The sequence below is a fragment of the Cavia porcellus genome, unplaced genomic scaffold (assembly GCF_034190915.1).
Source record: "Cavia porcellus strain 051 isolate PalLab524CR breed Dunkin Hartley unplaced genomic scaffold, mCavPor4.1 scaffold_7, whole genome shotgun sequence".
Taxonomy (NCBI): Eukaryota; Metazoa; Chordata; class Mammalia; order Rodentia; family Caviidae; genus Cavia; species Cavia porcellus.
Genome location: NW_026947490.1, coordinates 5114771 through 5142070, shown reverse-complemented (window position 1 = coordinate 5142070; position 27300 = coordinate 5114771). Strand labels below are relative to the sequence as shown.

The following is a 27300-nucleotide window of genomic DNA, read 5'->3' as shown; positions in this document are numbered from 1 at the left end:
ATCTGCTCCAAAGAAGAGAAACAGCTAGAGGGAAGTTAGTAGGAAGTTATGTGTGCTAACCATGGTGTTGCGTGCTGGTGAGCAGAAGTGTAAATGGAAAGGCAAAAAGCCAAGATGCTAGACACTTTTCATGAGAAATACCAAGAGGACCGGCTTCTCAATCTCATCTGGGCGGCAGTCAGAGCCAGATACTGATGCCCGAAAGAGTGGTCTGGCCAGGAGGAACAGGGAAGTGCACAGCACCCACTGAGAGTTGGCCTTGCTCTGGCCGGCTGCAGAGTGGGGCACAGCTGCCCCACTGGATCTTGAGGCAACCGGGAGATGCCAATTCATGGAGCTCCTTTTAGTTCTGGGTGAAGGATTTCTGTAAGGAAAACATAAGCCCTCTACGTTTCAGCAGAAAGATTTTCTGAATGAAAAATTTCTCATCTGAGAAAAAAGAAAGAAATGTTCTCAGATCTCCATCCGGACAAGACCACAAGCTGGACGTGGCTGCCTAGGACCCAAAGCTCATGCTGTGCCCGACCTGGCCTCAGCGGGCACACACACTTGACCTTGTCTTTAGCACAGTCCCCACCACTTTTATAAAAGTCAAATATGCCCAGTGGGGTAGGGACAGGGCAAAAAGGCCAACTGATTCACGAAATCACCATCTCTTCTCCGTGGCTGGGCACATTTCCCAAATGAGTTTCAGCGTATCCTGTTGGAAAGGAGTCTAATTCATAGCTTGCTGCTTTCATTTAGCATGTAAACGTGTCCCTACGTCTTGAGATACTCAGAGCGTGACTCAAATTTCACTCGCTAGATATTTCATCACACATTTTTAGAACAAGCTCATTCCAAGAGGTCAAGAGAGAGGAAATAATGCAGGAAATCCAAAAATTAAAGTCTGTACTGCCAAACACTATATCCCAACCTGCATGCAGACGCCCTCTGGGCCCCATGAGAGCCTCTTGAATTGCTGGTCTTCCTTCCACCCACCGCTGCACTGGCTTCAGAGTTCATACCGGGAGAGAAAGCACAAATCTCTCCTGCAAAAGGCACAGCCCTGGAAGCCCGCAGGCATAGGCTGCAAGCCTGGCCTGCTCAACCCCTGGGGCTACTTCCTCCTAAGCTGGGCGCCCTAGAGCAGAGCAAAGCCGCGTCTTCTTAGGAATTGCGGGGAGTTCCTCTCTTTCCTTCCCTGTCGCTCTGTGCCCGGTATCCACCACAGCCCCACTACTTCCGTAAACAGGGCTCTAATGTCGGTATCCTAAGCTCCTCAAGCTCTTTTCAAAAACAAGGTTAAAAGCTCACTGTGTGCTCTTGAGCCTTACAGACAACACGAGTTTACACTGCAGGAACAGGACCCAGTGGTGGCATCCAGGCATCGGGGGCCCGAGACCCAGAGGCTGGGGCGCCAGGGCCGCGTGGGGCTCATCGCGGGTGCTAGGTTTGGAGGGATCTTTCCAGAGGGCTCCCAAACACCCCGCCTTCAAGGTGGGGGCCTGGTGGTGTGGGGGACCCCCTCGACTCCCCGGCTCCGAGCCAGGCCAGGCCGGCCAGCACGGCGCTGTTGGGGGCGGGGCTGCGCAGGCCACAGCGGCCGGGCCGGCTGGACCCGCAGCGGCCAGCGCGGCCAGCGCTCCGGGGCCGCACGGAAAGTCCCGCGTGCGGCGGGGCGGGGCGGGGGGGGCGGGGCGGCCGGGAGGGGCGGGGCGGGGCGGCCGGGAGGGGCGGGGCGGGGCGGGCCGGCGGAACGGGCCCGGCTCCGGGCTCTCGGGAAGAGGCGGGCCCCGCGCGCCCTGCGCTCGCCATGGCTGCGCGGGCGGCGACGTGAGCGGCTCGGCGGACCCCACGCCGGGGCCGGCCGGGCCTGCGCCGCCGGAGTCCCTGCGCCCTAGGCCATGCGGCCGCTCTCCCTGGGGCTGTGGCTTTTGCAGTCGCTCTGCTGCCTGGGAGCCGCGGCGACGCCCCCAGGTAAGCGTGGCTGGGACCCCCGCGGCCTCCGCGTGCGCTGCTGCAGAGGGTGGGGCTCCTCGGGGCGCCTTCGGCGGGGTGGGGGTCCCCAGCGTTCCCGGGGCTCCCGATCGATCGGGAGAAGGGGTCCGTGGGCGCCTGGTTCGGGAGGAGCCCGCGGGAGCCGGCGGTGCGTCGGGTGGCGGGCGGGGAATTCCGGGCGGCGCCGTGCGGAGGAGCCGCGGGACAGACGTCGCCTCTCCCCGCGCCCTGGTCCCCGGAACTCTTCCCAGAAAGGCGGCAGTCACGCGGCCCCGCATGCAGCGGGACGAGCTCCCGCACGGCTTCCTCCGCCCCAGCCATCCGGGGACTGAGTGCTCCAGATTTCTCAGTATTACCGAAGTAACATCCGAAACCAAGGCGAGGGCAGCTCCTCCGGGGCCCGGATTCCGGGCTGCAGCTATAGTGAGCCCGACCCTGTGGCCCCCGGGGCACCGACCTTGAAGCCACGCTGGGTGCTTATTTAAAGCCTGAATCTGACTACTCAGGGCCAGGGACCTCGGTCATGAGTGTATGGCCAGGACCAGTTCTTACTTTAGCCTCGGTGCGAAATTCGAAGTTCTCCAGGGTCTCATGCGCTGCTGGCAGAAATGCCCCACCGCCTGTTCTACGGATAGCAGCTATAGGGGAGCCCGCCTGTACAGTCCCAGCTCTGCTGCCCCGGAGGGCCCCTTACCGGGGCTCAGACTCCTCTCTGACACAAATTGATGATAATTATGAGCTAAACATCAAACCTAAAGGAAAAGGCTTGAGTGACCAAGAACCTTCTCTCTGTTGATGTGAAATATGCTTTGGCTGGGGTTTTCCCAAACTTAGAGACAATGCCAGTTACACCGCATGTACAGTCTCGGGAATGTAAAAGTTCCTGCAGTTGCTGGGTGTGTTGGGGTTTAGCTCTTCTACCAGCAAGCCTCAGACAAGCCTGTGAGTTTCCTCTCTCCTGGGGGAGGAGGGGTTTGCAAGGGAACTTGCGTCTTGATTGAATGGTTATTTTTTTCATGGGAATCAGATAAATAGATTTGAGTCCTGATTCTGCTACTCCCCAGCTTCACAATTTAAGCAACCCCCACACACCCCTTCTTTCTTTATCAGGTGGCATCTGGTAATTCCGGAGTTATGTGATGGGAACACGGAGGTCCTTGGTATCAAGGCTTCAGAGGGTGTGGCCCTGGCTTGGGGCAATCCATGCACTGTTTTTTTTTTTTTTTTTTGTCTTTTTCATTTTTATCGGTACCGGGGATCGAACTCATGACCGCCTGCTTACAAGGCAGGTGCTTATTCCGCTGAGCTAAATCCCCAGCCCCGGTGCACTGTTTGTAATTCACACTCCAGTGAATCTTGAGATTCTTCCAGCATCCCGGTGCCTGTGCATCTTTCTAAGGACTGATTTTTGTTGTGTTCCACGGCAGTATTGTCTCATGCCCCTAGATGTACAGATCCTTTGGAAAGTAGCACTTAGTACAAATCACTTAAAAATAAGCAACTTGAAAGTTTTCACATGAAATAGTTTTTTTTTTTTAAAAATCCCAAGACATCTTTAAGAGAAATTTGTTTAGTTAAAACACAAAGTGAAAATATCAACAATGAATGGCAAATAGGTATTGGAAAAATTTTCACACTTCTGTAATTTACAGTTGTCCTTCAGAAATCCATACAATGGCTGCTTCAGTCAAAGGCAGAGGAAACCTATTAGAAACAATTTTTGAAAGAAGGATTTATAATATCTACTCCTAGAGCTGTTACAAGGATAGCATATGTAAACTATTAGACCTGACTTACTTTGTAGCATATTTAAGTGGTAGCCATTTGCTCTAGATAGAAAACATAACCAACAGCATGAAAATGTAGAGAGTCAAGTAGCTACTTAGTTACTTCGTTAGTTAAGGTATCTGTTTATCATGGGGTGGCTGCAGCTGCTTCATGTTCCAGTGGATTGTATAGGTATCCACAATGCAGAATTTCATTGCCTTTATTGCCGACTGGAGCATCCAAACTTTCCAATGTACTTAGAGACCACTGGCAAACAGTAAATCTCCAAGGACATAAAAACCACTGCACCTCAGGTAGCCCCTTCTGTTTGTAATCTCAGCAACTGAAACTGTCACAAAGCTGGGATGCTTCCGGCTAACTTAATAAATGGTAATGTTAGCTATAGTTCTTAAGGCAAGGTGCTAAGCACTTTGTATATATTATCTCAGCCATTCTTTTGAAATGGATAATCTCCCTGCTTTAAGAAAGCAAAACTATTGCTTGTGGAAAGAACACATGATCTAAGTAAATAACTTGATGTCCTGTGTTTACTGAAGAGAGTGGCTTCCTGGTGGTGGCTGAGAAATGGGAAGTGTTTTCTTCTCATTTTTAGGGTATGGGAGGTGAGATTGATGTTCATCATAATGCTGCCTACATAGAAAGATCTTGATGGGTTGGTCCAGGGTTGTCAAAATTAAATCGTTGGCTCAGCGTGGTGTAACCTCAGCACTCTGGGAAGGTGAGGCTGGGGGAACTGCAAGTTCAACTAAGTGACTTAGTAACACCTTGCCTCAAAATAAAAATCAAAAAGGCATACGGTGTAGTGTAAAGGTACTGGTTTGGATTCCCAGTATAAAAACAAATGTTTGTTGGTTGGTCTTTGTTGAGACAAGGTTTCACTATGCAGTTGAGGCTGGCCTTGAACTCACTTCGTAGGCCAGGCTGGCCTCAAACAGCAATTCTCCTGCCTCAGCCTCCCAAGAATTGAAAAATAAATAATTTTTAAAAGACCAATTTAATACTTATTTTATTATATGTGTGTACTGTGTTAAGCAAACCATGCTGTTCAGATCCAGGATAGTGTATTCATAAATACATACAAAGTCTAAAACATCTGGATCTAGGGTAGATCAGGGTGTTGGTTAGGTGTTAGCAAGGCCGTGTGGCTATCAGGTGCACAGAACACAATTCACTCTCCTATCTCTCTTCTCCTTAATGGTTTAGGAATCACTGTGCACAGGACCATGGAGAAGGACCATGAAGTGGAGCTCTGTATCCCTACTAAGCTTCATGGGTCCCCTGGTGCTCACCAGTAAGGACTGTATCAATTTTCTGTATTGGTGGTACACATGCCACCGATTTAGTGGTTAAAACAGCACAGACATGTGATCTTATAGTTCCAGAGGGCAGAGGTCTAATTTGAGTTTCACAGGACAGAAGTCAAGGTTTTAGAGGCCCTGGCTGAAGTTTCCCTGTCTACACAGCTCCTAGAGAAACACCCGGGTGCTTGCTTATGTTGGGCCCGCCCAGACAGTCCCGAGTAATCTCCTACTTTAAAGTCCTCTAATTAGTTCAGCATATGCAGAGATAGGGACGGCTATCACAAAGAGAATGAGAGATGCGATGGTAGTTGGTATTGTCTTCCCTAATTTGGAACTTGAGGACCTAAAAAGACTCCATCATCCTGAAATGATTTGATTAGTTCTATAATATGCAATAAGTATAGAAAGTGGGTGAAGTTAGGGACAACTATTTGTAAGAAGCTAGAGACAGTTAGATAAGGTAGATCTCCAGTGGACTTGCTTTGAAATCTGTATTTCTTTAAATTGTTTTTTTATTTTTTTTTAAAAAATGTTCTGTTCTGTTTTGATATGGTTAACGTTATCCTCTTAGAGATGTAAAACAAATAGGTGGGACTGATAATCATATTACAGAGCTTTTGTTCGGCCATAGAGCAGAATGGTTTGTAGGGTCATTTTTTTTTTGAATGTCATTCTATATACTTTAATTCTATAACCTGAACAGCCATTTCGAAGATGACAATTTGTAACTTATCAACTGGCAATTTCTTACCTTTTGTTTGTCTGTAATTTAGAATTATTTCTACCCTTTTTTTTTATTTCCATGTATTTTTTTTTCGTTTCCTTTTCTTTAAATAAAAAAAAAAAAGTCCTCTAATTAGGCACCTACATTTTATCTGCAACCGTCATTTCCCTTTTTCCATGTAACCTAGATTATTCATAGAAGGCAAGGTTTCCAGAGAAGGATGCACTATGCTGCCTGTGACAGATCAGAATCATTGAATTCTGTGCCGGTGTGGGGCAGCTGCAGGCGGCATCTTGGGAACTGCTGGACACCTGCAGAAGCAGCTGTTCATTCATGGAGAATCAGGAAACCCTAACATTGTCCCATCTCAAAAGTGAGACGTGGAGAGCAGTATCTCATCCACCTTTCCTTTATGGTTCTGCTGTGCCCCTCACAATTCTGCAAGAGGGAGTATTGTTTATTTGTGATGAAATTGAGACCAGGTGAAACTCAGCGGGGCTTTGGGATCATAGCTCTGTGTCAGCCCTGGATTTCATGGTACCGCCTGTCTTGGCTAAATGTTTAGGCCGGGGAGCTGGGTGCTGAGGAGCTGGGGGGCGGAGGGGAGTAGAATATTCCTGCTGGCTCCTTGGAAGAGGATGGGAGATGGTGCAAGGGCAGTGAGGTTGGCCCTAATGGTCTCTGAGGTATCCACACACCAGCCCCTGTACCTTGAGGATATCAGACCTGACCTGACCACAGGGACTTGCAGATATGATTAAGTTTAAGATCCTGAAATGGGGAGATGATCCTAGATTGCTGGACCACATGGGCCCAGTCACAACAAGAGTCCTTGAAAGGCAAGAAGGAGACAGAAGAATAGCTGGGCATGATCGTGCACACCTGTAATCCCAGCACTCCGGAGGCTGGGACAAAAGGATCCTTGTGAGTTCAAGACCAGTCTGGACAACAGAGTGAGCACAAGGCCAGCCTGAACTGCACAGCAAGACCCTGTCTCAAAAAGATAGAGAGAGAAGGAGAGAGAGAGGGAGAGAGAGAAAGAGAGACCGAGCCAGAGAGAACAGAGGCACAAGCACTGGGCCAGCATCACACATGCACCTCTAAAAGTGGAAAAGGCAAGGAAACTCATTCTCCCCTGGGTCCCCTAGAGGGAACATAACCTTGCTGACACCTTGGCTTGGGCCTTCGTCAAGCATCTGCTCCTGAGCTGCAGAATGATCCATAGGGCCGCCCTTAGGAGGTCTAGGTTTGGAGCAATGAGCAGGGCTGCATGCAGGTGGCAATCCAGGGAAGAGCCTGTCCCGGAATCAGCCCTCCTTCCCTGCACTCCTCAGCTTGCCAGGTGAATGGGGAGAGCACAGCTGGCCCCATGCACAGCTGGCCTGAAGGCAGGTGGAGCTGGCAGGGAAGGAGCCTGACCCCGTTCTGTGGATAAATAGCAGTTATGAGTCACTGAGAAGCCACCTGGCCCACGGGCTCCTCATTGTTGGATACACTTACTGAAAATGTGTGGTTTGAATTTCCTGCTTCGAATTCTGGTGCAGCGTGTTCTTTCAACTTTTCTTTTTGTCTTCTGAGCATTTCTCATTAGCATTTCAATAGGAGAAAGTGTGACTGTTGTCATGATTTCGCTCTGAGGAAAAGGCTCCTAGGCTTTCTGTCCTGCGGTATCTGCTTGGTGACCTTGGTTTTGTTCCAGGTAACCCGAGAGAGGAGGATTCTCTTAGTTTCATTGTTGATGGCTCACAAATTTTTGTGTGTAGGAGTCAGCCAGCTGGGCATGGTGCTGCACACCGTAATCCTCACACTTGAAAAGCTGAGGCAGGAAGACTGCCACAAATTACAGGTAACCCTGGGCTCTAAAAGGCCAGCTTGAACTACACAATAAGACTGTCTCAAAAAGGAAGAACAAAATCAAAAAGAAAGAAAAAGACGAATCTCGGAGAATCTTGTTGAAAAATGCAAATTTCCTGATTGGGGATGGGAGTCTGCGGTTCGTATCAATGACAGTGATACAGGGTTAGGGTTAGGGTTGGGAACAGTGTGACTCTGTTGAAGCATGGAAGATACCTGTTGTCCTTCCATGTGCCTTTGGGCCTTTCCTACCTGATTTTGGGTGTTTGTGTCCCTGTGTTTACCCAAGATTGGGTTAATACATTCACAAACTCACCCATTTAATATTCACCCCACCCCCAAAAGGTATAAACATTACATATCACAAACACATACTAACTTAAAAAAAAAAGAAGCCTAAGTCAGGCATGGTTTCATGCGCCTGGAATCCCAGCACTTGGGAGGCTGAAGCAAGAGAATCATTGTGAGTTCGAGATAAACCTGGGTTACAAAGTGAACTCAAAGCCAGTCTGAACTGCACAGGGAAGCCCTATCTCAAAAATACCAGAAAAAGGGGCTGGGGATTTAGCTCAGCGGCATAAGCGCCTGCCTTGCAAGCAGGCAGTTGTGAGTTTGATCCCTGGTACCGATAAAAACGAAAAAGACAAAAAAAAAAAAAAAAAAAAAAAAAAAAAAAACAGAAAAAAGAAGAAGAAGAAGAAGCCTAGTGTGAAGACGCACACCAGCCTCCGGAGGCTGAGGAAGAAGAATCATGGTAAATTCATGGACAGCATAGGCTACTTAGTGAGTTCAAGGTCAGCCTGAACTACAGAATGAAGCCCTGCCTCAGGAAACAAAGAACAAAGAGGATGAGGGAGAGAAAGGGGAGGAAGAAGAAAAGAGGGAACAGGAAGAGAAGGTGAAGAAAACTTGGCCCCATCTCGATGGGCTGTACATTATCGATCCCTTGTTCCTAAAGAAGAAACCCAGGCTTGGACACCCTACTCAAGTGCACTTACAAGTGGGCGACCTGGGCCCCCAATCCAGCAGATGGAGAGGGTGCCCCAGCGCTCTCCTCCCCCACCCCCACAGTCAGCAGAGACTTCCTTGAAGCTACAAGTGGGGTGGGGATAAGCCTAGGGCAGACAGGTAATACCTTTCCTACTCCTGGGAAGAAATCGGATGTGTGGTTGACTTTGACAGTGTGCATTTCCCAATGACAATGTCTCTCTAATCTATTTCTCTCCTTTGTTCCTCTTCTTTTCCTTTCGTCCTGCCCCCTCTCTTCTCAGACTCTTTTCCCCAGCTGGCTGCTCCTCGGAACCCAAGAATTCGCCTATACAACGCAGAGCAGGTTCTGAGCTGGGAGTCTTCGCCCTCAGGCAACAACACGGGCCCAGTATTCTACCGGGTGCAGTATAAATAGTAAGTGGGCATTTCTGTTGTGTGCTTGCTGGGAGCTGGGGGCAGTTGGTCGTCCCTAACCCTGGAGCCAGCTACCAGTTACCGTAGGAAGAGGTGTTTCTCTTGTGCTTTGAAAGTCTCCAGGGGCAGAGATTTCACAACCTCCCACTCATCCATGGGCCTCACCAATAGGTGCTGGCAGACAGCTGCATCTAACCACCTGACTGTGCACTTTGGTGAAACTTTAGTCTCTCACTGGTTTCTGCTCAAGGGTTGACTTCCAGTCTTAGAAGGCTCCTAGACAGCTTTCAGGCTTCATTTTCAGGTTTAAAATCCTGCTCTGGGCCGGGTGTGGTGGTGCACGCCGATCATCCCAGCATTTAAGAGACTGAGCTAGGAGGATCCTGTGCGAGTTCGAGACCAGCCTGAGATACAAAGTTAGCTCAAGGCCAACTCGAACTGCGTAGCGAGACCCTGTTTTAAAAAGACAATAATAATAATAATCTGCTCCATTTAACCTCACAGGCCACAATTAGCTTGTTTGGGAATACAGTCAGTTAATTACAATGAATTCTTGGTTTCTTAACTGGGTTTCTGATTTGAACAGTTGTTCTACCTCACCTGCCCTGCCTGCATTCATATTTTCATAGTTTGTAGTAAGATAAACTTTTTTTTTTCCTTTGGGTAATGGGGATTGAACTCATGACCTTGCACTTGCCAGGCAAGCACTCATGCTCCTGAGCTAAATCCCCAGGGCCCTATTTTCATAGTTTGTTATCAGGCGATGTACTGTAAGCACAGTAGGAAAGAAGACAGACAAATGCTAAGTCCTCCGTTTTCTTTGTTTACTATATCAAATACTTTGTTTGTTTTTGTTTTTTGCTTTGTTTTGGTTTTGGGTTTTCTTGGGGGGAAATTGATCATTTTGAAGACACAGTTTCACTGGGCAATTCAGGCTGGTCTTGAATTCACTTTGTAGCCCACGCTACCCTGGAACTCACAGCGATCCTCCTGAGTGCTGGAATTACAAGTGTGCACCACCGTGCCTGGCTCACATTAAGTACTTAATTAAAGATTAGGGTAAAATTATTGGTGAAGTCATTTTATATTTAAATTAAATGTAAAGAAATGGTAATCTTAGTTCCTGTGGGAATGTGGTTGATGGATATATGCTTACAGGGTACTGCTTATAGGATTAATCAGCATAGCCCTTTTGAAAAGTAATTCTATACTTATTATTTATACATTTAAAGAGTCACAGGAGTATCTATATTACTTTTTCCCTGAGTAGATAATTGAAGACTGCCCTCCCTCAAAAAAACCCAAAGCAATACTATGTTCACAAAGCTACATGTGAAAGTGCATATTCATGTCAATCATCAGGGAAAAGGATAATTTTAGCATACTAACAATGGATAATGGATACTTTTAGACAGTCATTAAAAAAGATAATACAGCATCTGGTAGAATTTGTGTAAAATTTGGAATGCATGTATACGAATTTGGAATGCATGTATACGAATAAGAAAATTTGGAATGCATGTATACGAATTTGGAATGCATGTATACGAATAAGAAAATCTACAGGCATTTGACTCAGGAAGTGGGGGTCCAGATGGCTTTGGATTCATTTCTAAAGGTCCCCTTTGATTAGGATTCACATTTATCTGTTCCTCCAGTAGTTAAAAATTACATAAGTGGCGCTAGGATGGCTGCATAATTTTCAGGGCCCTGTGCAGTGAAAAGGTGGGTCCTCTTATTCAGACAGTATTAAGAAGTTTAAGATAACAACCACAGGGCACTCAACCAAGTGCATTCCAGGGGTGGCATTGTGTGACTCTGCCCAGGTCACATGGCCTTAGTGTTGGCTCCACGCTTGGCAGTCAGTAAACTGACCTAGAATCAGCCAAGATATTTTTAGTAAGCGGAAGTCACAGCCAATTTACAGACTAACATTCCTTAGCCTTGAACAGAGAAGTACATTTGTGAATTGACTAGAGGCACCGATATAATAATTTTTAAAACTTTATTGACTTTTTTTTTTAGATTTGTCTCACTATGTTGCTGGGCTAGGCTCAAAAGTAGAATCTCCCTGCCTCAGACTCTGTAGTATCTGGGATTAGAGCCCTGGGCCACTATACCTGGCTGTTACTGATTTTTTTTTTAAAGCCCTTTGACAATTTCATATCATAGTCTTGCTTGTTTCACTTTATTTTGCTTTTGGAAAGCATTTTGTAGATATTTTCTCAGGTATCAAGGTTGGTTTTATCAAAGCAAAGTGGAGGCAGGTAGGAAGGAGGTCACTAAAAACCAACACTGAGACCAGTTTTGTTCAGTTATACATGAAATGATCAAAGAGGGGCTTACTGTAGTTTTGCTTTTAGATATGTTTACATGTTTGAAAATTTTTTATTTATGTTGAGGTTAATGGGACTTAAACCTCTCATCCTGTTTCTTTTTTTTTTTTTCCAGTTATTTGCCAATATTAAGAAATCCTGCTTACCAAAACCACAACAGTAATCAAAAACCCTCTCAATTTCTGTTTGCTCTTGGAGACTGAGCCAGGCAGGCAGCGAGCCCTTTGGAGGGCACAGCCCATCTGGACGGCTGCCACAAAGGCTCAAAGCTGCCTGCCCTGTCTTCTCAAATTGCTTTTTTCTTTTTTTCCTTTTCTGATTTCAATAGCAAGACATTTTCGTTAAAAATAAAAACAAACAAAACCTGAAACCCCAGGAAAGTAGAAAAATGAAAATTAAAATCAGCTGTTCTACACTCCAAGAATAACAAGTTTTCTCATTTTATTTATTTTCTCTCTAGATCTTTTTTTCCTCCTAAATGATGTCTCATTTGAAAATGTATATCTGAGTACTCAAAGCTGGGGTTTTATTTTTGGGCTGTGCTCCACCCCACCTTGTAACCACATTTTAAAATGCTCACATTTTTTCATCTGCTTACTAGTATAAATAGTTTTATTGCATACTGAAATATTTCACATGACATACTTAACCTTTCCCCACAGCTGGGTGTAGGCAGTGGACAGCTGGTGTTTGTCCTGCCTCCTCACACTCAAATCATCTCGGAGTGTTTGCCTATGTTTCTAGGACAGGGATTGCTGGATCAGAGGTGAAAGGCTTAGGTAACATTTCCTAAGTGTTCAAGACAGGCTGGACAGAGCTGCTGTGTGACACAGGTGCCCACTCTTGGGGACCAACTGTGAGCTATGGAGTTGGTCAGGGCACCCTCCAGCTGGCCCATTGTGCAGCTCTCCCAGCTGTCTGTCGGCGCTGATGCCTGCCTGACTTTCAGAGTGGTGAAAGGGTAGGCTCTGCCTTGTTCCTTCGACCTCAGAGCGGGGCTCGAGGCGTTGCTGGAGAGGTGTCCCAAGGCACACAGGCTCACAGCACGGCTGCTGGAACCATCAAGACCAATAGAGCCTCCACCCCAGGGACCTTGGGTCAAAAACAAATGCTCCGGTGTAGCAGAGCCAGAGCTTGAGCTGGAATGCCTTGCAGAAGGAAGTGTTCCACGGCACTGCGGTCCCTACCTGAACACTAATGTGCTTGGTCCTAACTTAAGGCCAGAGCAGGCCCAGCAAGGACCGAATGTCTCAGGGTGCAAAATAAGGAAGAAGGTGGCTGGGTGTAGACTCTAAATCTGTCTTTCAGACAGAAACAGGATTCTTTGTCAGACAGATATTTACTTGGTGCTTACTGGACTCTGGGCACTGGTCCAGGTTCTTTCCTGATTTCACCCACTCAGTCATCTTGATAATTCCGGAAGGCAGATCTGAAAGTTCATGTCTCATAGCCACATCCCAACCAGTGCACACTACATGCTGTGCTTCTCACAATGAGGGCTGCTTTAAAATGTTTTTGTTTTGTTTTTTTTTAAACTGGTAAAGCACATCCCTAGGCTGTGGGAGGCCCTGGGTTCGGAAGCTGTAACAGGAGACATCCAGGATGGCTCAGCTTGAGAAGCCAGAGTGACTTTCTGAGTAAATAACCTGAGCCTGGCTGACTCCGGGCACCTGCGACCACTGATGCACACCCTTGAGGCTGTGCTCTGTGTGTTATTCATTGCAGTGAAGCCCGCATCGCCTTAGCTTTTGGCAGCCGTCCAGATGGGCTGTGACCTCCACAGGACCTGCTCAGTCTTTAAGAGCGAACAGAAATTGAGAGGGTTTTTTGTTTTTTCTGGTCAGCAAAATCTCCAGATTTCTTAACATTTTGCCTTCCACCAGCACGGGGTGGGCAGGGGAGCAACTCCTTCTCCCACTGGTACTTTCCCCCAACCTGCTGCTATCCCTGTGTCCAGTGACATTGAACTTCCGGTGGCTTGTTCTCCTTTCAGCCTGTTTTCTGACAAAGATTTTGTAAAACTAGGTCTGAGCAAAGTAGAAGACAGATAAAGAGGAAGTGGGGAGAATTTTTTCACGGGGATGGGGGAACAAGAGATGAAGGGATGGGGGTGGGGAGGAGGGGGGTGGGAAAAAGGAATTGAAAGGGAGAAAAATGAAGAAAATAAAGCTTTTACAAATGGGAAGAAAACCAAGAGTGCAGGAGGACTACAAGTTGGAGCTCCCATGGGGGACTTAGTGACAGGATGGGACCGTCTCAGAATTTAAAACATAAAGATATGGCTAAAAATGTCACTTAGTAGCCAGATGAAGTGGTGCACACCTGTAATCCCAGCTCTCAGGAGGCTGAGGCAGGAGGATTGTTGCGAGTTTGAAACCAGCCTGGGCTACAAAGTGAGCTCAAGGCCAGCCTGAACTGCATAGTGAGAACCTGTCTCTAAAAGACATCACTTAGTGCAAAGGCAGTGGGTCCTATCCTCAGTACCACACATAAAAAAGGAGCAAAGGAGGAGGAGAAAGAGAAAGGGGCCTGGCATGGAAGAAGGGGAAGAGGAAAGCACAGTTCTAAGAGAAAGCTAGGTTTGAGGGAGAACAGGTGATAAATGGTTAATTCCCAGGGTGTCCCAAGAAGGAGCCTCTGAGACCGCTAGAGGGCTTTTATCTAAAATCAGCAGCTGGGATTGGCAGAGGATGTTAGTGTGCCTTTTAGTATCTCTGTATCTTGAAAAATAAATTACCCCATCCGGAGCACACCAACACACCAACACACACACACACACACACTCACACACACCCTAAGAGGAAGGGCCTGTACTTTGACCCTGTCTCTCTCAGGGCCTGATGCAAGGAGTTGGCTGTTACGCATGCGCATGCGTGTCAGGCAGTTTGCACAGAAGCCCTGGAGGCATCTAGAAACAGCTTTCAATTTATAGCCTTCCCCTCAGAGAGAAGATACAGGCCTGGCAGGGTCCCTGGTGTACTTTAAAAGCATGTGTGATACCTGGAGGCTGGTGGCTTGGGGGCAAAGAGGGATCTATGGCTTTCTAAGCCAGAGTCGTCCCTGGAGCCAGGACCAGAGGCTGCTGTGGGGGTGTGGCTTCTGCCTGGAAATGCACCACAATGACAAGGTGTGGCCACGTGGGTCACAGCGGTTTCAGATGAATGTGGCAAGCCCCCTTCGAAGGGGGGCAGCCACAGGACCAAAGCGGAGTCCACAGCAGCAGAAAGTATGAGTGGAAATCATACCACATCACTCCTAAGACAGGCTGCCCCAGCTCAGTTTGAAGCATTCATTTGTCAGGTAGAATGGGAAGAAATATTTGTAAATCATATGTCTGAGAAGTGCCTTGAGACAGCATATGCAAAGAACTCTTACAGCTCAACAACTAAAAGACATAACTGACTAAAAATAGACAAAGACATAAAATGGCCAATAAGCGCAGAAAAGATATGTGAGTGACATTGTTATCCATGACACACCCAGGTGCAGATGCATAGGACAACTTCTGTAATCACAGAAGAACGAGTGTTGGGAGGATATGGAGGAACCGGAACTCCCACCCATTACTGGTGGGAATATGAACTTTGTAAGCACCCTGGAAACCAGTCTGGCAAGTCCTCAAAGACTAAACATCGGTACCATATGACCCAGCAGCTCTACTCCCAGATACAGGCTCCGGAGAACTGAAAATACACATCCACACAAAAACGCATACGTTCATAACAGATGGAACGTGGAAGTACCTGTGGCTACCAAGTGATAAACATATAAACAAAATGTGATCTGTCCATGCAGTGGAATGTTAATTGGCCAAAAAAAAAAAAAAGAATGAAGACGTGCTGTACACTACTAGCTAAGTGGCCCTTGTTACAAGGAACCAATGAACAGCACCAGTCACAAAACACCAGTCATATCCTGTGATTCTATGTTCAGATATGAATCTGTGGAGAATAGAGAAATTTATTGAGACAGAAAGTAGGTGGTTGCCTGGGGCTTGGGGAGGAAGCAGTGGAGGGAAAATGTTAGTGGCTACCAATTTGCTTCATGAAGTAGTGAAAATATCCTAAAATTGGTCACATTTGCATACCCTTGTGCATGTACTAAAACTGCTGAGCTGCGTAATTTAAAAGAGTTGACTGGTATGTTGTTTACTTCTCAATAAAGATGTTTTTATACTTGATCTTTGCCAAAAAGCCAAGAAACAAAATTAAAGCCATTTAAAAAAAAAACAAACAAACCAGTTTCTGGAGACACTGTCATACAGGAAGAAGAGAATTCTGTGAATTGAAATCGTGTTTCCCTCCTCAGCACTGATAGCAACTGGCACAACTCCGAGTCCAGAGAGGCGAACTGTACACGGATCACAGCGACGGAGTGTAGATTCACCACGGCCAGCCTCTCCGGGGGCTTCCCAAAGGACTTCAACGTGTCTCTGCGTGTGCGGGCCGAGCTGGGACCACGCGTATCTGCCTGGGCAACAGTGCCTTGGTTTCAGCACTTTCGAAATGGTAAGCAAACAAGGGCCTTTAGACTTTATTTACAATTTCTTTTTGTTTTTGTCTTTTCGATGCAGGGTTTCACTGTGCAGTTCAGGATGGCCTTGAACTTTCTATGTAGCCCACCTCAGCTGGCCTTTAATTCTCAGTGATCCTCCTGCCTCAGCCTCCCCAGTGCTGGGATTACAGGCAGTATTTGGATTTTAAAAGGGGGTGGTAAAGGATGGATATGATGGTAACTTAACGGATGGTTAGGATGATAGTGTTTCATGTACTTAACACAACAAAAAGGTAGCAACAATTTATATTTTAGAGGTATCTCTAAAGAAGTATATGCAAATGAAATGGTGGGATGTCTGAGGTCCACTCAAAATAATGGTGGGATGTCTGAGATCCACTCAATCCAAAGAGCAGGGCAGACAATAACAAAGCCCATGGACATAAAGAAGATGGGCTATAAGTTGATAATCAACTAAGTTGTATGATTATGATAAGGTTTTATTACGATCATTTCTACTTTCCATATGTTTGGCATTTTCTGTAGTAAAAAGTAAAACAAGAAGAACAGTAGTTTGTGCATGGCAATATCAGTGGCAGAAACAGAGAAAACAGAAGCCCCAGCCAGCTGGTCATCTACTATATTTGTTTGTTTAGAAATAGGGTCTCACTGTGTAGTTCAGGCTGGCCTCACACCCACAGCGATCCTCCTGCCTCAGCCTCCTGAGTGCTGGGGTCACAGGAGTGGGCCACCATCCTTAGCAGTGATCACCTCCTATGGATGGTCTGTTCTTGAGAACCAGCACACATTTGATCTATAAAGTGTCACCTTAATGGAAATTAGGAGCTAAGAAAGTGGTAGATACTGCTGCTGCCCAGGGGACAAGCGATGGTGACAGAAGGGGACCCGTGGTCAGGTGTCAGCTAGCTGCCATCCCTGTTCTCCCACCACGAGGTGCTCAGCCATGTTCATGGTTGGCTACTGGCTGGGTTGGCATTCGCTGCCCTAATTTTCAACTTTGAAGCAAAAGTGTTCTCAAATCTTGCAGACTTAATCTTTCTTTCTTTCTTTTTCAGTACAGGGGATTGAACTCAGGGTCTTCACACTGAGCTCCATTCTTGGCCCTTTTCTCTTATTTTGAGACAGGCTCAGGGTCTCTCTTAATTGCCCAGTCTGGGCTTGAATTTTCTATCTTCCTGCCTCAGCCTCCCAGAGTGCTGGGATCACCGGTGTGTACTACCACACCTGGCTTTTAGCCACTTTTCATAGGGTTAGAACCAGAACCCGTGAGCTGGGCATGATGGCACATGCCTTCATCCCAGCACTCAGGAGGTGGAGGCAGGAAGATCTCTGTGAGTTTGAGGCCATCCTGGGCTATGAAGTGAGTTCAAGGCCAGACTGAACTGCAGACCAAAACCCTGTCTCAAAAATAAATAAATAAATACCAGGGCTATGTGAAGATTACTAAGTAGAGGAATGGATTATAGTTGCAGGGGCTGGGCTTCGCTGTCTCATAAACCTGGTTCAGATTTCCAATGCAGTCATTTCCTGGCTGTGTTACTCTGGACAAGGAATATCAGCCTGGCCTTTGGTTCCTCCTCTGTGACACAGGGGTAACTCTGTATGGCATCTGCACAGGTCCTGTGTGAATACACAGACACCACCACTGGAAGCTGCTGTCACTGAGACCCAGTGTCCCATCCCTGGTGGCAGATCATGCCCAGCCCTATGGGACAGATCCAGGCCTGGCTGGCCTTCAGAAAGGTGCACCTGTGGACATTGTCCTTGGCCACAGCTCATGCCACTCCCCAGAGCACGTGCTGGGAGGTAGGAAGCCTGCAGCTGGTAGCAGCCATGCTGCAGTCACCAAGCAGTGCCGAGGGAAGCTGGAGAATGTCTGTGAGCAGGCGCAGAGAAAGAGCCCTTTGTCCCCAGCAGCCAGGCCTCCAGCCTCACTCTGGCTGGCAGTGGGTTCAGCCAGGCCCTGACTCTGCCCCTTGGTCTCACCTGGACCTGGCTAACCCACCACCACTCATGAGGTCAGAGGCCCACCTGCGGTCTCGGCAGGGACCAGTACTGCAACACAAAGAGGAAGCGGCCAGAGCATAGGCCTGACCCTCCTGGCCACCTGGAAACACCAGGGGTGGGTGTGGAGATGAGTTCCTTAAATTCATTAACACTGTGACACTTGCTTGACAAACACCACCACCTTTCACTCATAGTACATCATTGGTCATGGTGCTTAGCTGTCCTAAGAAGATTCACAGTGGTCACATTTCTGTTAGTATGTTCAATCTTACCGTAACAAGAAGCGAAGACACAAACATTCTTACAATAATAAATATACGCCAGGGTGGTGGCACACACCTGGAGTCCCAGCTACTCAGGAGGAGGCAGCAGGAGGATCACTTGAGAATCCTGGGCAACACAGTGTGACTTTGTCTCAAAATAAATAAAGTTAGTAATAAATAAATGAATACAGGTATATATATAACTTTGCTGACTTCTGTGGGAACTTTATGATAGGTGAGGGCTAGCTAACCCTGTGAAAAGCTGACCCTTGCTTAACCCTCCACTTCTGTTTCTCTGAGAATCTAGTTGTGTTACCGGTGTCATAATCAACCCCGATCCAGGTAGCCTTGCTTGTAGTCAGTCGACCCCTGGTAGGAAAAGAGTGTCTGCCGGGACCACCTTGAAGACTTGGTGGGAAGAGTGATTCTTGTAACTGGCCAGAAAACAACTTGTGTGGAGTTGTCACAAGCGATAGTGGCTCTAGCGCCTGTCAGCAGGGGAGGGTCCTGCGCCTGCCCCATGTGATCTCAACTCCCTGGACCGAGCTGGCCCCAGGGGCCAGAGAGCCCTGCTCTGGGCCAAGTGGAGAGGTGCCTTCCACTTGGAGGTTTACGTCCAAACCCTTGTCAAGCCCAGCACGCCTCTTGGAGGCTTACACATCTGTACAATCTCAGCTCCTACAAAGGTAAATGCGTGTGTGCTCACATTCACACACTGGGTGTACACTCTGCACATATCTATCTGCACAGTCTGCACACGCGTGTATGTGCGCCCATGTTACACTTTGGTTTGTACTTCTGTTTCAGTTACCATTGGGCCTCCAGAAGACATCGTGGTGACCCCAGGAGCAGGCTCCCTCATCGTCACGTACTCTGCCCCCTTCGACACCGGGAGCCCCACGGAGGCCACGTTTTCCTACATTGCCAAATATTGGGAAAGGGGTAGAACGCATAAGGCAAGAGCATTTTGCTTCTTTGTTTTTAGTTTCTATTCTTTTGAGTTTCTGATTCAGAAAAAGAAAGAAAACCAATGTAGGCCAAGAGAGCAGCCTCTCCCAGGGAGTCTCTTGGAGGCTGAGCCCTGAGCTAGCCTGAATTCCCTTCCCCAGGCTCCCCTGCCCAGGTGGAGCCGAAGGAGCCTCCCTGAGTCACCCACTCCTGCTGTTGGGACGCAGGCAGTGCCAGTGCATTGCCACCTCTGCACTTTCGAGCAGGTCTTAATGGCTCTGCCTCTGTTCAGACTGTACAGTGAAGCCCTGCATGCCTCCATAGTCTTGGAATTCCATCCCTTTTATTTAACATCAGGCTCCAAAAAACACCCAGAGGACCCAGGGGTCTCCCTTTGATGGCGAAGCCACCATGGCCATTTTCATGACCAAGAAAAAGAAGGGCTGCACACCCAAGGTCGGCAGGTCTAGAAGGAGAGCACAGATGAGTGGGTCAAAACTCACCCGAAGGAGACCAGGCATCCAGAAAGCAGGGCCAGCAGGTCTGGGAGGGTCTGGCCCATGTGGAGAACTGCAGGTGCCCAGAAAAACCACCCTTGTGAGGGATGTGACGGCAGGGAGGCTGGCAAAGGGGCGCCTGGTCCAAAGGGACTGATCACCCTGGACACTCACTCCTGATGACAAATCCCCAGGTCCTTTTGACCAAAACTATACAAGGAGCTGGCTCAGTTCAGTCTAGGCCAGAAGGAGGTTGGGGGTGAAATGGACCTTATTTTCCAAAATATTTTTTCCCATTTGACTAACTCAAGATATCTAGATCCAATTAATCATAACATTCAAGATGTTCATTTTAAAGGAGGACATTTTACCCTGGAAACTGGCAATTGTTACATGACAGATGCTGCAAGGGGGCTTCTGAGACCCCAAGGCCATGTCCCCTGTGGGCAGTGACCCTCGACATCGGGTTCTTCTTTGGCTGTCATTGTCACTGTGGATCTGAGGGAAGGCAGGGAAAGCTGGACGTGGCTCGAGCCTGTCCACTGGGTCTTCTCAGCTGGGCTCACAGTGTCCTTTCCATAGGTTATAGGCCCTGTCACAAGCAACTCCATTTTGCTGGAAAACTTGAAGCCCTTCAAAGTGTACTGTTTAAAAGTCCAGGCACAACTGTTTTGGACAGTGACAAAGATCACGAAGCCCGGGAATTTCAGCAAAGAATTTTGCTCCGAAACAGCAGCAGATGGTAAAACATCCTTCTTGTATCCGTTAGGAGCTGGGGAAAGAACACTTCTAAAATAAGAACAGGAAATATTCATGAACTGGCAAGTGTTGGGGACAGAGAAGATAGAGAAATGGGGGAAAGAGAGGACACTTTACTGCAGATAGGGCTGGGGATGTAGCTCAGTTGCACAGTGCCTGCCTGGCAAGCTTGAGGTCCTGAGTTCAACAGCCAATACCAAAAAACAAAACAAACAAACAAAAAACCCTGTGGGTGTAAGGAGCTGGGGCTGAGGCCTGCAGTGGCCAAGGTGGTGAGTCAGCTGACACATGCATCATTTTATTATAGGATCACCAACTAGCTGAGCGACCCTTATCTGAAATGCTTGGGATGAGGAGTATTTTGGATTCCAAATCTTTTCATAATTTCAAATATTTGTTTTAAACTGGGTGTAGTGGTGCACGCCTGTGATCTCAGCATTCTTGGAGGGCTGAAGCAGGAGGATTGGCACGAGTTCAAGGCCAGCCTTGGCTGGCTACACAGTGAATTCAAGGCCAGCCTTGGCTGGCTACACAGTGAGTTCAAGGCGGACCTGAACTACATAGCAAGACCCTGTCTCCAAAAAACCAAGCCAAACAAAACAAAAACAATAATGTTTGTCTATACATAAGGAGCTATCTTGCGATTGAGATCCATATCTATACACAAAAGTCAAGTATGTTTCAGGGCTGGGGATTTAGCTTAGAGGCATAAGTGCCTGCCTGGCAAACTCAAGGTCGCGAGTTCAATCCCTGGTACAAAAAAAAAAAAAAAAAAAGTATATTTCAGATATATCTTATACCAGTGATGGCAAACCTTTTAGAGATCAAGAGCCCAAACTGCAACCCAGTACTCACTTATCCCAAAGGCCCAACACTGCAGTTAAAGTTAATAATGAGGTCTCCTTTAAAAAAAAAACTCATACATTAACATCTTTTGTCTTAAAAACACAATAAGCTGGGCCTAGTGACACAGCCTGTAATCCTAGCACTTGGGAGGCTGAGATAGGAGAATGACTGTGAGTTTGAGGTCAGCCTGGGCTATACAGTGAGACCCTGTCTCAAACACACACACACACACACACACACACACACAAACACATGTGCCATAGATTCCCCACCTCAGTCCAAAGACTGAAAGGTATTCTACATAGTATTTTTAGTGCACTTGGATCTCTGTGACCTATCACATGAAGTGTGAAATTTTCTGCTGTGGGCATCATGTTGATGATCAAAAAGTTTCAGGTTTTGGAGCATTTCAGACAAGATTTTTTTGAATTAGAGAAGATACCCAATCTGTATTAATTCAGTGATAAGGGAAAGCTGGGTGTGATGGCGTACCCTGTAAGCCCAGCACTTGAGAGGCTGAGGCAGGAGGATCACGACAGGTTTAAGGCCAACCTAGGTTGCACAGTGAGTTTGAAGACTGAACTGCATAGTAAAATCCAGTTGCAAAAGGGGAAAAAGAAAAAACTAAAGCGTAAGACAGTGTAGAGGGCGGGGGACCAGCCATTCCCTGGGTGCCATCTGAGCAGCAGCAGGCGATAACTCAACTGGCATTTGTGTTGAGTGGGGGGTCATTTCACTCACTGTGACGTCACCTTCTGTAGCCTCCACCAGGCTGCAGCAGATCATCCTGATCTGTCTGGGAACCTTTGCGCTGCTGCTGGTGCTGACCGGGGGCTGTTTCCTCCTGGTCCGGAGATACCAAGGGCTGATCAAGTACTGGTTTCACACTCCGCCGAGCATCCCGTCACAAATAGAAGAGGTATGTGCACCTCCCTTGAGATTGCAGAAGGCACAGGGCCTGGAGCACAGAGATTTGAATTAAAAATGTCAGAGTGGCCAGCTGTGAGGGCACACACCCATAATTCCAGCACTGAGGAAGCTGAGGCAGGAGGATTTAGGAGAGTTAGAGGCCAGCCTAGGTTACATGGTGAGTCCAAACCAGCCTGGACTACAAAGTGCCACCCTGTCTCCAAAAAAACAAAAAAAGGATCTGCTCCTGGAGAGTGTATGTGATTCCTTGGTAAACCTGGGATACAGGGATGAGAAACACTTTTACTTTTGTTATCTCTAGAATGAAGACCCATGCCAAGGAGCCCAACTGTCAGACAATGGTGCCTCTAGGAAGCACCAGTGCGGTTCCTCTGTCAGGAGATGTTGAAAGCACACAGGTGCTATTTAAAGTGCCCCAGTGGGGCCTCCCCGATTAGCATTCTCTTGGAGTAACCGCGGTGCATGGTCTCAGAACTTACACTCAGCTGAGGCCGAGGAAGTGGGTTTATTCCTCCCAGCATGAATCTAAAACACAGGCTTTCAGTTGACTTTTCTGGGAAAGTGTGAAAAACAGCTACCAAAGGTGGCTGCAGTTAGATGAGAAGAATGAATCATGTTTCACTTTGATTTTTGAGGTTTTTGCAGGGGCACATGACCCCAGCGTGCTCCTCCTTATCGCAGCTCGCAGATCTCCAAGAGCCTGCGAGGCTCTGGTTTCCGGGGACCGTGGCCAATGGGCGGCTGCACATAGGGGCAGGGTGAGCTGGGAGCCGTGAGATAAATAAACATGCCTTGGTACGACACGGGTACCGGTACTGGCACCAGGGGCCACAGGAGAACGCCTGGGTGGCCCACGGCAGAAAGCTCGGCTGCGAGGAGGGGCCGAGCCCAGTGCCTCCAAACCATCCCACTTAGGTCCCCTTTCCTCCACTAAAGAGACATTTTAAAAACATTTTAGGATAGGGGCTGGGGATTTAGCTCAGTGGCATAAGCGCCTGCCTTGCAAGCAGGCAGTCATGAGTTCAATCCCTGGTACCGATAAAAAAAAAAAAAAAAAAAAAAAAAATTCAGGACTGATAATCCACACATCTACAGAGTGAGGATTCTTGCCTGCTTTTGCTGAGTTATGTCCTTCATGACTTTCAGCAGACGAATATGCTTGGTCCTTGGATTAGTGTTAAAAATATTGCTAAAATGAAGGGTCAGCTGGGTGACTTAGGAGTTGCCCTAAAAAAAAGGGTGGCACATGCCTGTAATTTCAGCACTTGGGAGGTTGAGGCAGGAGGGATACCCCTCCAGTTAAAAGCCAGCTTGGGCTACTGAGTTGGAAATGAACCTTCACTACATAGTGAGACCCTCTTAAAAAAAAAAAAAAAAAAAAAAGCCAGGCATGGTGACACACTCCTGTAATCCCAGCACTCCGGAGGCTGAGGCAGAAGGATTGTGGTAGTTCCAACACCAGCCTGGTCTACAAAGTGAGCTCAAGGCCAGCCCGAGCTGCACAGCCAGACCCTATATCAAAATGACAAAATAAATAAATACATGAATAAAATAGACAAGGGGTAAAGCGGTGGTGTTCTTGTATTAGAAACCATTTCAGGCCCAGGGTTCAGTGGTACAACGTGTATCTAGTATATACCAGGCCCTGGTTTCAATCCCAGCACTGCAGAAAAACAAGACAGAAAAATTATTTCATTGGTAGACAGAATAAATAAAATCAAATAAAAGCAAAAGGTCTGACATATGAAACTGGTAAGCTAATTACAATATCGGTTCTTAATCTTTTCTAGTACTTAAGGGACCCTGCTCAGCTCATCCTAGAGGTCTTGGACCAGGACAGTTCCCCAAAGGATGATGTCTGGGACTCTGTATCCATCATCTCTGTTGCAGAGAAGGAAGGAGAAGACTTGGAACCAAAGCACTGGTCCAGCCGGGCATCCCCAGAGGAGGACATTGAGCAGGGAAGTTAATGACATCCAGCCTGGAGCTCACACAGACCCACTCCCGGCTCCTGCCTCAGAAGCCTGCCATGCTGAGTGTCTAGAGGAAGACAGCTGAGGACTTTTTCTAAGAATTTCCTGACTCTCTGCGTTTGGTGGCAAACACCTGTGGCCACAGGACTTGGGAGACTGAGGCAGGAGGATCACTGCAAGTTTGAGGCCAACCTGTCCAAAAAAAATTCTCTGAGTTTTACAAGTTCCTAGGAAGATTCTACAGAAATCTCTTAAAAGATGAAGGTTTCTTTTAAACACTAAAAACACATGAAACTTCTTGCCTGCAGCATGACTACAGCAGGTCTGTGTCAGTTTCCCTGATGGTTGGTCCAGGCCATTTGGAGATTAGTTGTTCTTCTGAACTAATAACTGAGTTGTCCCAGTCTGACCCAGCCTGTCCCAAGGATGGATCATAGGTGCCTTCCAGTTTGCTGGCTTCAAATGTGATTCACCCTGGAGTGAGGACACAGCACTTGGCTAGCATGCATGAGGCTCTGGGTTCAGTCTGACACCACACACACACACAAGTAAACTAGTAAAAAATGTTTCTAGGGGCTGGGGATTTAGCTCAGCGGCATAAGCACCTGCCTTGCAAGCAGGTGGTCGTGAGTTCGATCCCCGGTACCGATAAAAATGAAAAAGACAAAAAAAAAAAAAAAAAAAAAAAAGGTTTCTAATAAATTTTTTTTAAAAATCTAGAAACCAGTATATAGGGAACTTTTTCAATAGTCTCTGTGCAGTTTTTCGTTCCATTTTGCCGTTTTTCGTTTTGGCCTATTTTCTGCCAAGTTTTAGCTTCTTAAACTTCCTATGTAAACTTGTGTTTTCTTAGGTAACACCCAGCATAGCTGATGGGGCCCCAGGGAACTCCCTGGCAAGAACACTGTGGGTGTCATGTGATTCCTTGAAGCGGGATGACGAGGTTTTCAGAAGTGATTTTCATTCTTGGCTTACATGCTGAAGAGCACTGTGCTAAAGAGAATAGGCTGACCTGTGATGTTTTCCACCAAATGTACACGAGACTGGATGGTGCTGGTGTTGGGGGGCTCTTTCGTTCAAGCGACACATGCTTGAAGCCCATCTTATGAGTCTTAACATTTAGGAAAGAGATGGGTGGATGCACCCCAAGCCTGCACAGGGAACACAGTGGCAGCCAGGCCTGCTTTGGGCAAAGCCCTGCTGGCCACCTTTGCTCAGCTCAGCAGCGGATGAGGAGATGCCGTCTGAAGGCTGATGAAGCTTCTAGCACTGGTTGGTGAAGTCAGCTTTTTTTCCTCAGTTGGGCCCAGTCTTGCTGCTTGGAAGCTGGGTGCTTTTCCTTTAGGCATTGTGCAATTGGCTGTCCAGGGAGGCAGGAGGTGTGGAACCCAGTGGTAGGGTGCCTGTCTAGCAGGCCCAAGGGTGTTGCCCATCATGGGCAACAAAGGAAAAAAGGCCAGTCCCGCCCCCAGCAGCCTGTGCTTGTAAGTCCTGTCTCTTAGATGCACCTTGTGTTGGCACAGATTTGCAGGAAGGGTTAGTAAGTGGGAGAAGTAAAAATTCTCTGTGGACACTTAGGACAGAAGCGCGTCCTCTGCTGACCATGGGAGGAGATGACAGGATGTGTAAACAGCCACCCCTCAGTATCCTTCGGAGATTACTGTAGGTCTAAGCCCCCCGCTTGGGAACCAAACCCACAGACACTCAAGTCCTTATGGAGAATGGTGTTATATCTGTATATGACTGACATACACCCTCTTGTACACTTTCAGTTATCTCTAGGTTATGTACAATACCAACACTATGCAAATTGACTAATCAATAGAATTAATACAGTATGCCACTAGCTTAAAAAATTAACTTAGGACTTTAAGTTTTAGTCAATCTAAGTTTAATTCTTCTAAGATTTTTTTAGTTGGAAGAAAAGAAAAAAAGTTTTTGGTGGGGGAGGGGATTGGTTTTTTGAGGCAGGATTCACTATGTTACCCAGGCTGCCAAGGACATAGTGAGGCCCAGCTGGCCTCAAACTCGCAAAGATCCTCCTGCCTCAACCTCCTGAGGGCTGGGATCATATTCATACACCACCACACCTGGCTCAGTCTTCTAAATCATCTATAACAGAGTATAACCTTAAGTGGCTGGGTAAATCCAGCCCATTCCATTATTGCATAGCCTGTGAACTAAAAATACTTTTTACATCCTTAAATTGGAAAAAAAAAATTTCATCACATGCAAAATTCAAATTTCAATGTCCATACAGTTTTATTGGAATACAGTGAGGTTATCGTCTATAGCTTCTTTTGCATGACAAGTCAGAATTCCGTTGCATCAGAGACTGTGTCGCCACAAACCTTAAGATATCTGCTATCTGGCCTTTTATGGAAAGAGTTGCTAACTGCAGCCTATTCAATGAACTGGTCATTGTAGAGGTGCAGAGATTTACTCGTGTAGTTTCAGGTCATGAATTACAGGTCCATGCATTTCACAGGGAGCTCTGGGGTCACAAGCTGTAGGCGGGGAACCCTTCCTTCTGCTGTGCACCTATAGATCACATCATGGACCATGCACTAGGGAAGGCTGGCTGGAGTCCAGGAGGATGCACTGCACGCACATAAATGGGAACGAGAGCCCTATACAAAGAACTACTCACCCAGAGATGATGTAGTTAGTTGGACTGAGGCCACTTGTAGACCGTAAGTTATTTTTCTGTGAATTAGATGAGGTCACCTATCTTAAAGACACTATTTCCAAACGCTACAAACTGTTAAGTAAGCACATTTCCTGTGCCTATTCTATGAAGGACATTACACACCCCTGAGGACCAGACGCTGGTGTCCTTGAAGATAAATCCCTGCGTGAGCTCACAATTACACAGGAAGTGCTAAGACCCAAGAGGGTGAAGGACAGAGGCTTTCAGAAGAGAAAAGGCCTCAGGGCAGGACCTGGAGGCCTGGTAGAGACCTAACCTAAGGGAGACATCCATCTGCAAGACACCACCTGATGTTCTGCCCTAGAAAAAAAATGGGTGCTGCTCTCTCCCCCAAGACTTCCACATGGAATGTTTTTCCATTTTTCTGAGATGGGGTCTCACTAATGTGGCTGGGCTGAAAATCCCAATAATCCCCCTGCCTCGTCCTCCAGAGTGCTGGAATTAAAGGTGTGCACCACCATGCCC

At 47.3% G+C, this 27300-nt stretch overlaps 2 protein-coding genes across 2 annotated transcripts in view; one reads left to right on the top strand and one right to left on the bottom strand.

The window, feature by feature from the left end:
- Positions 1-1758: 1758 nt before the first annotated feature.
- Ifngr2 (interferon gamma receptor 2) lies at positions 1759-27295 on the top strand. The gene is made up of 7 exons (XM_003467265.4): positions 1759-1959; positions 8919-9051; positions 15696-15895; positions 18980-19128; positions 20200-20359; positions 21984-22141; positions 23943-27295. Exons 1-7 carry the CDS (start codon positions 1887-1889, stop codon positions 24120-24122), a joined length of 1053 nt encoding a protein of 350 aa, XP_003467313.1. The 5' UTR covers positions 1759-1886; the 3' UTR covers positions 24123-27295.
- The window catches only part of Tmem50b (transmembrane protein 50B), a 60314-nt gene continuing 52455 nt past the window's right edge, over positions 19442-27300 (bottom strand). The window contains exon 6 of the mRNA XM_063252482.1: positions 19442-22180. Coding sequence (XP_063108552.1) covers positions 22092-22180 — 89 coding nt within the window. The 3' untranslated portion in view covers positions 19442-22091. The remainder of the gene's footprint in view (positions 22181-27300) is intronic.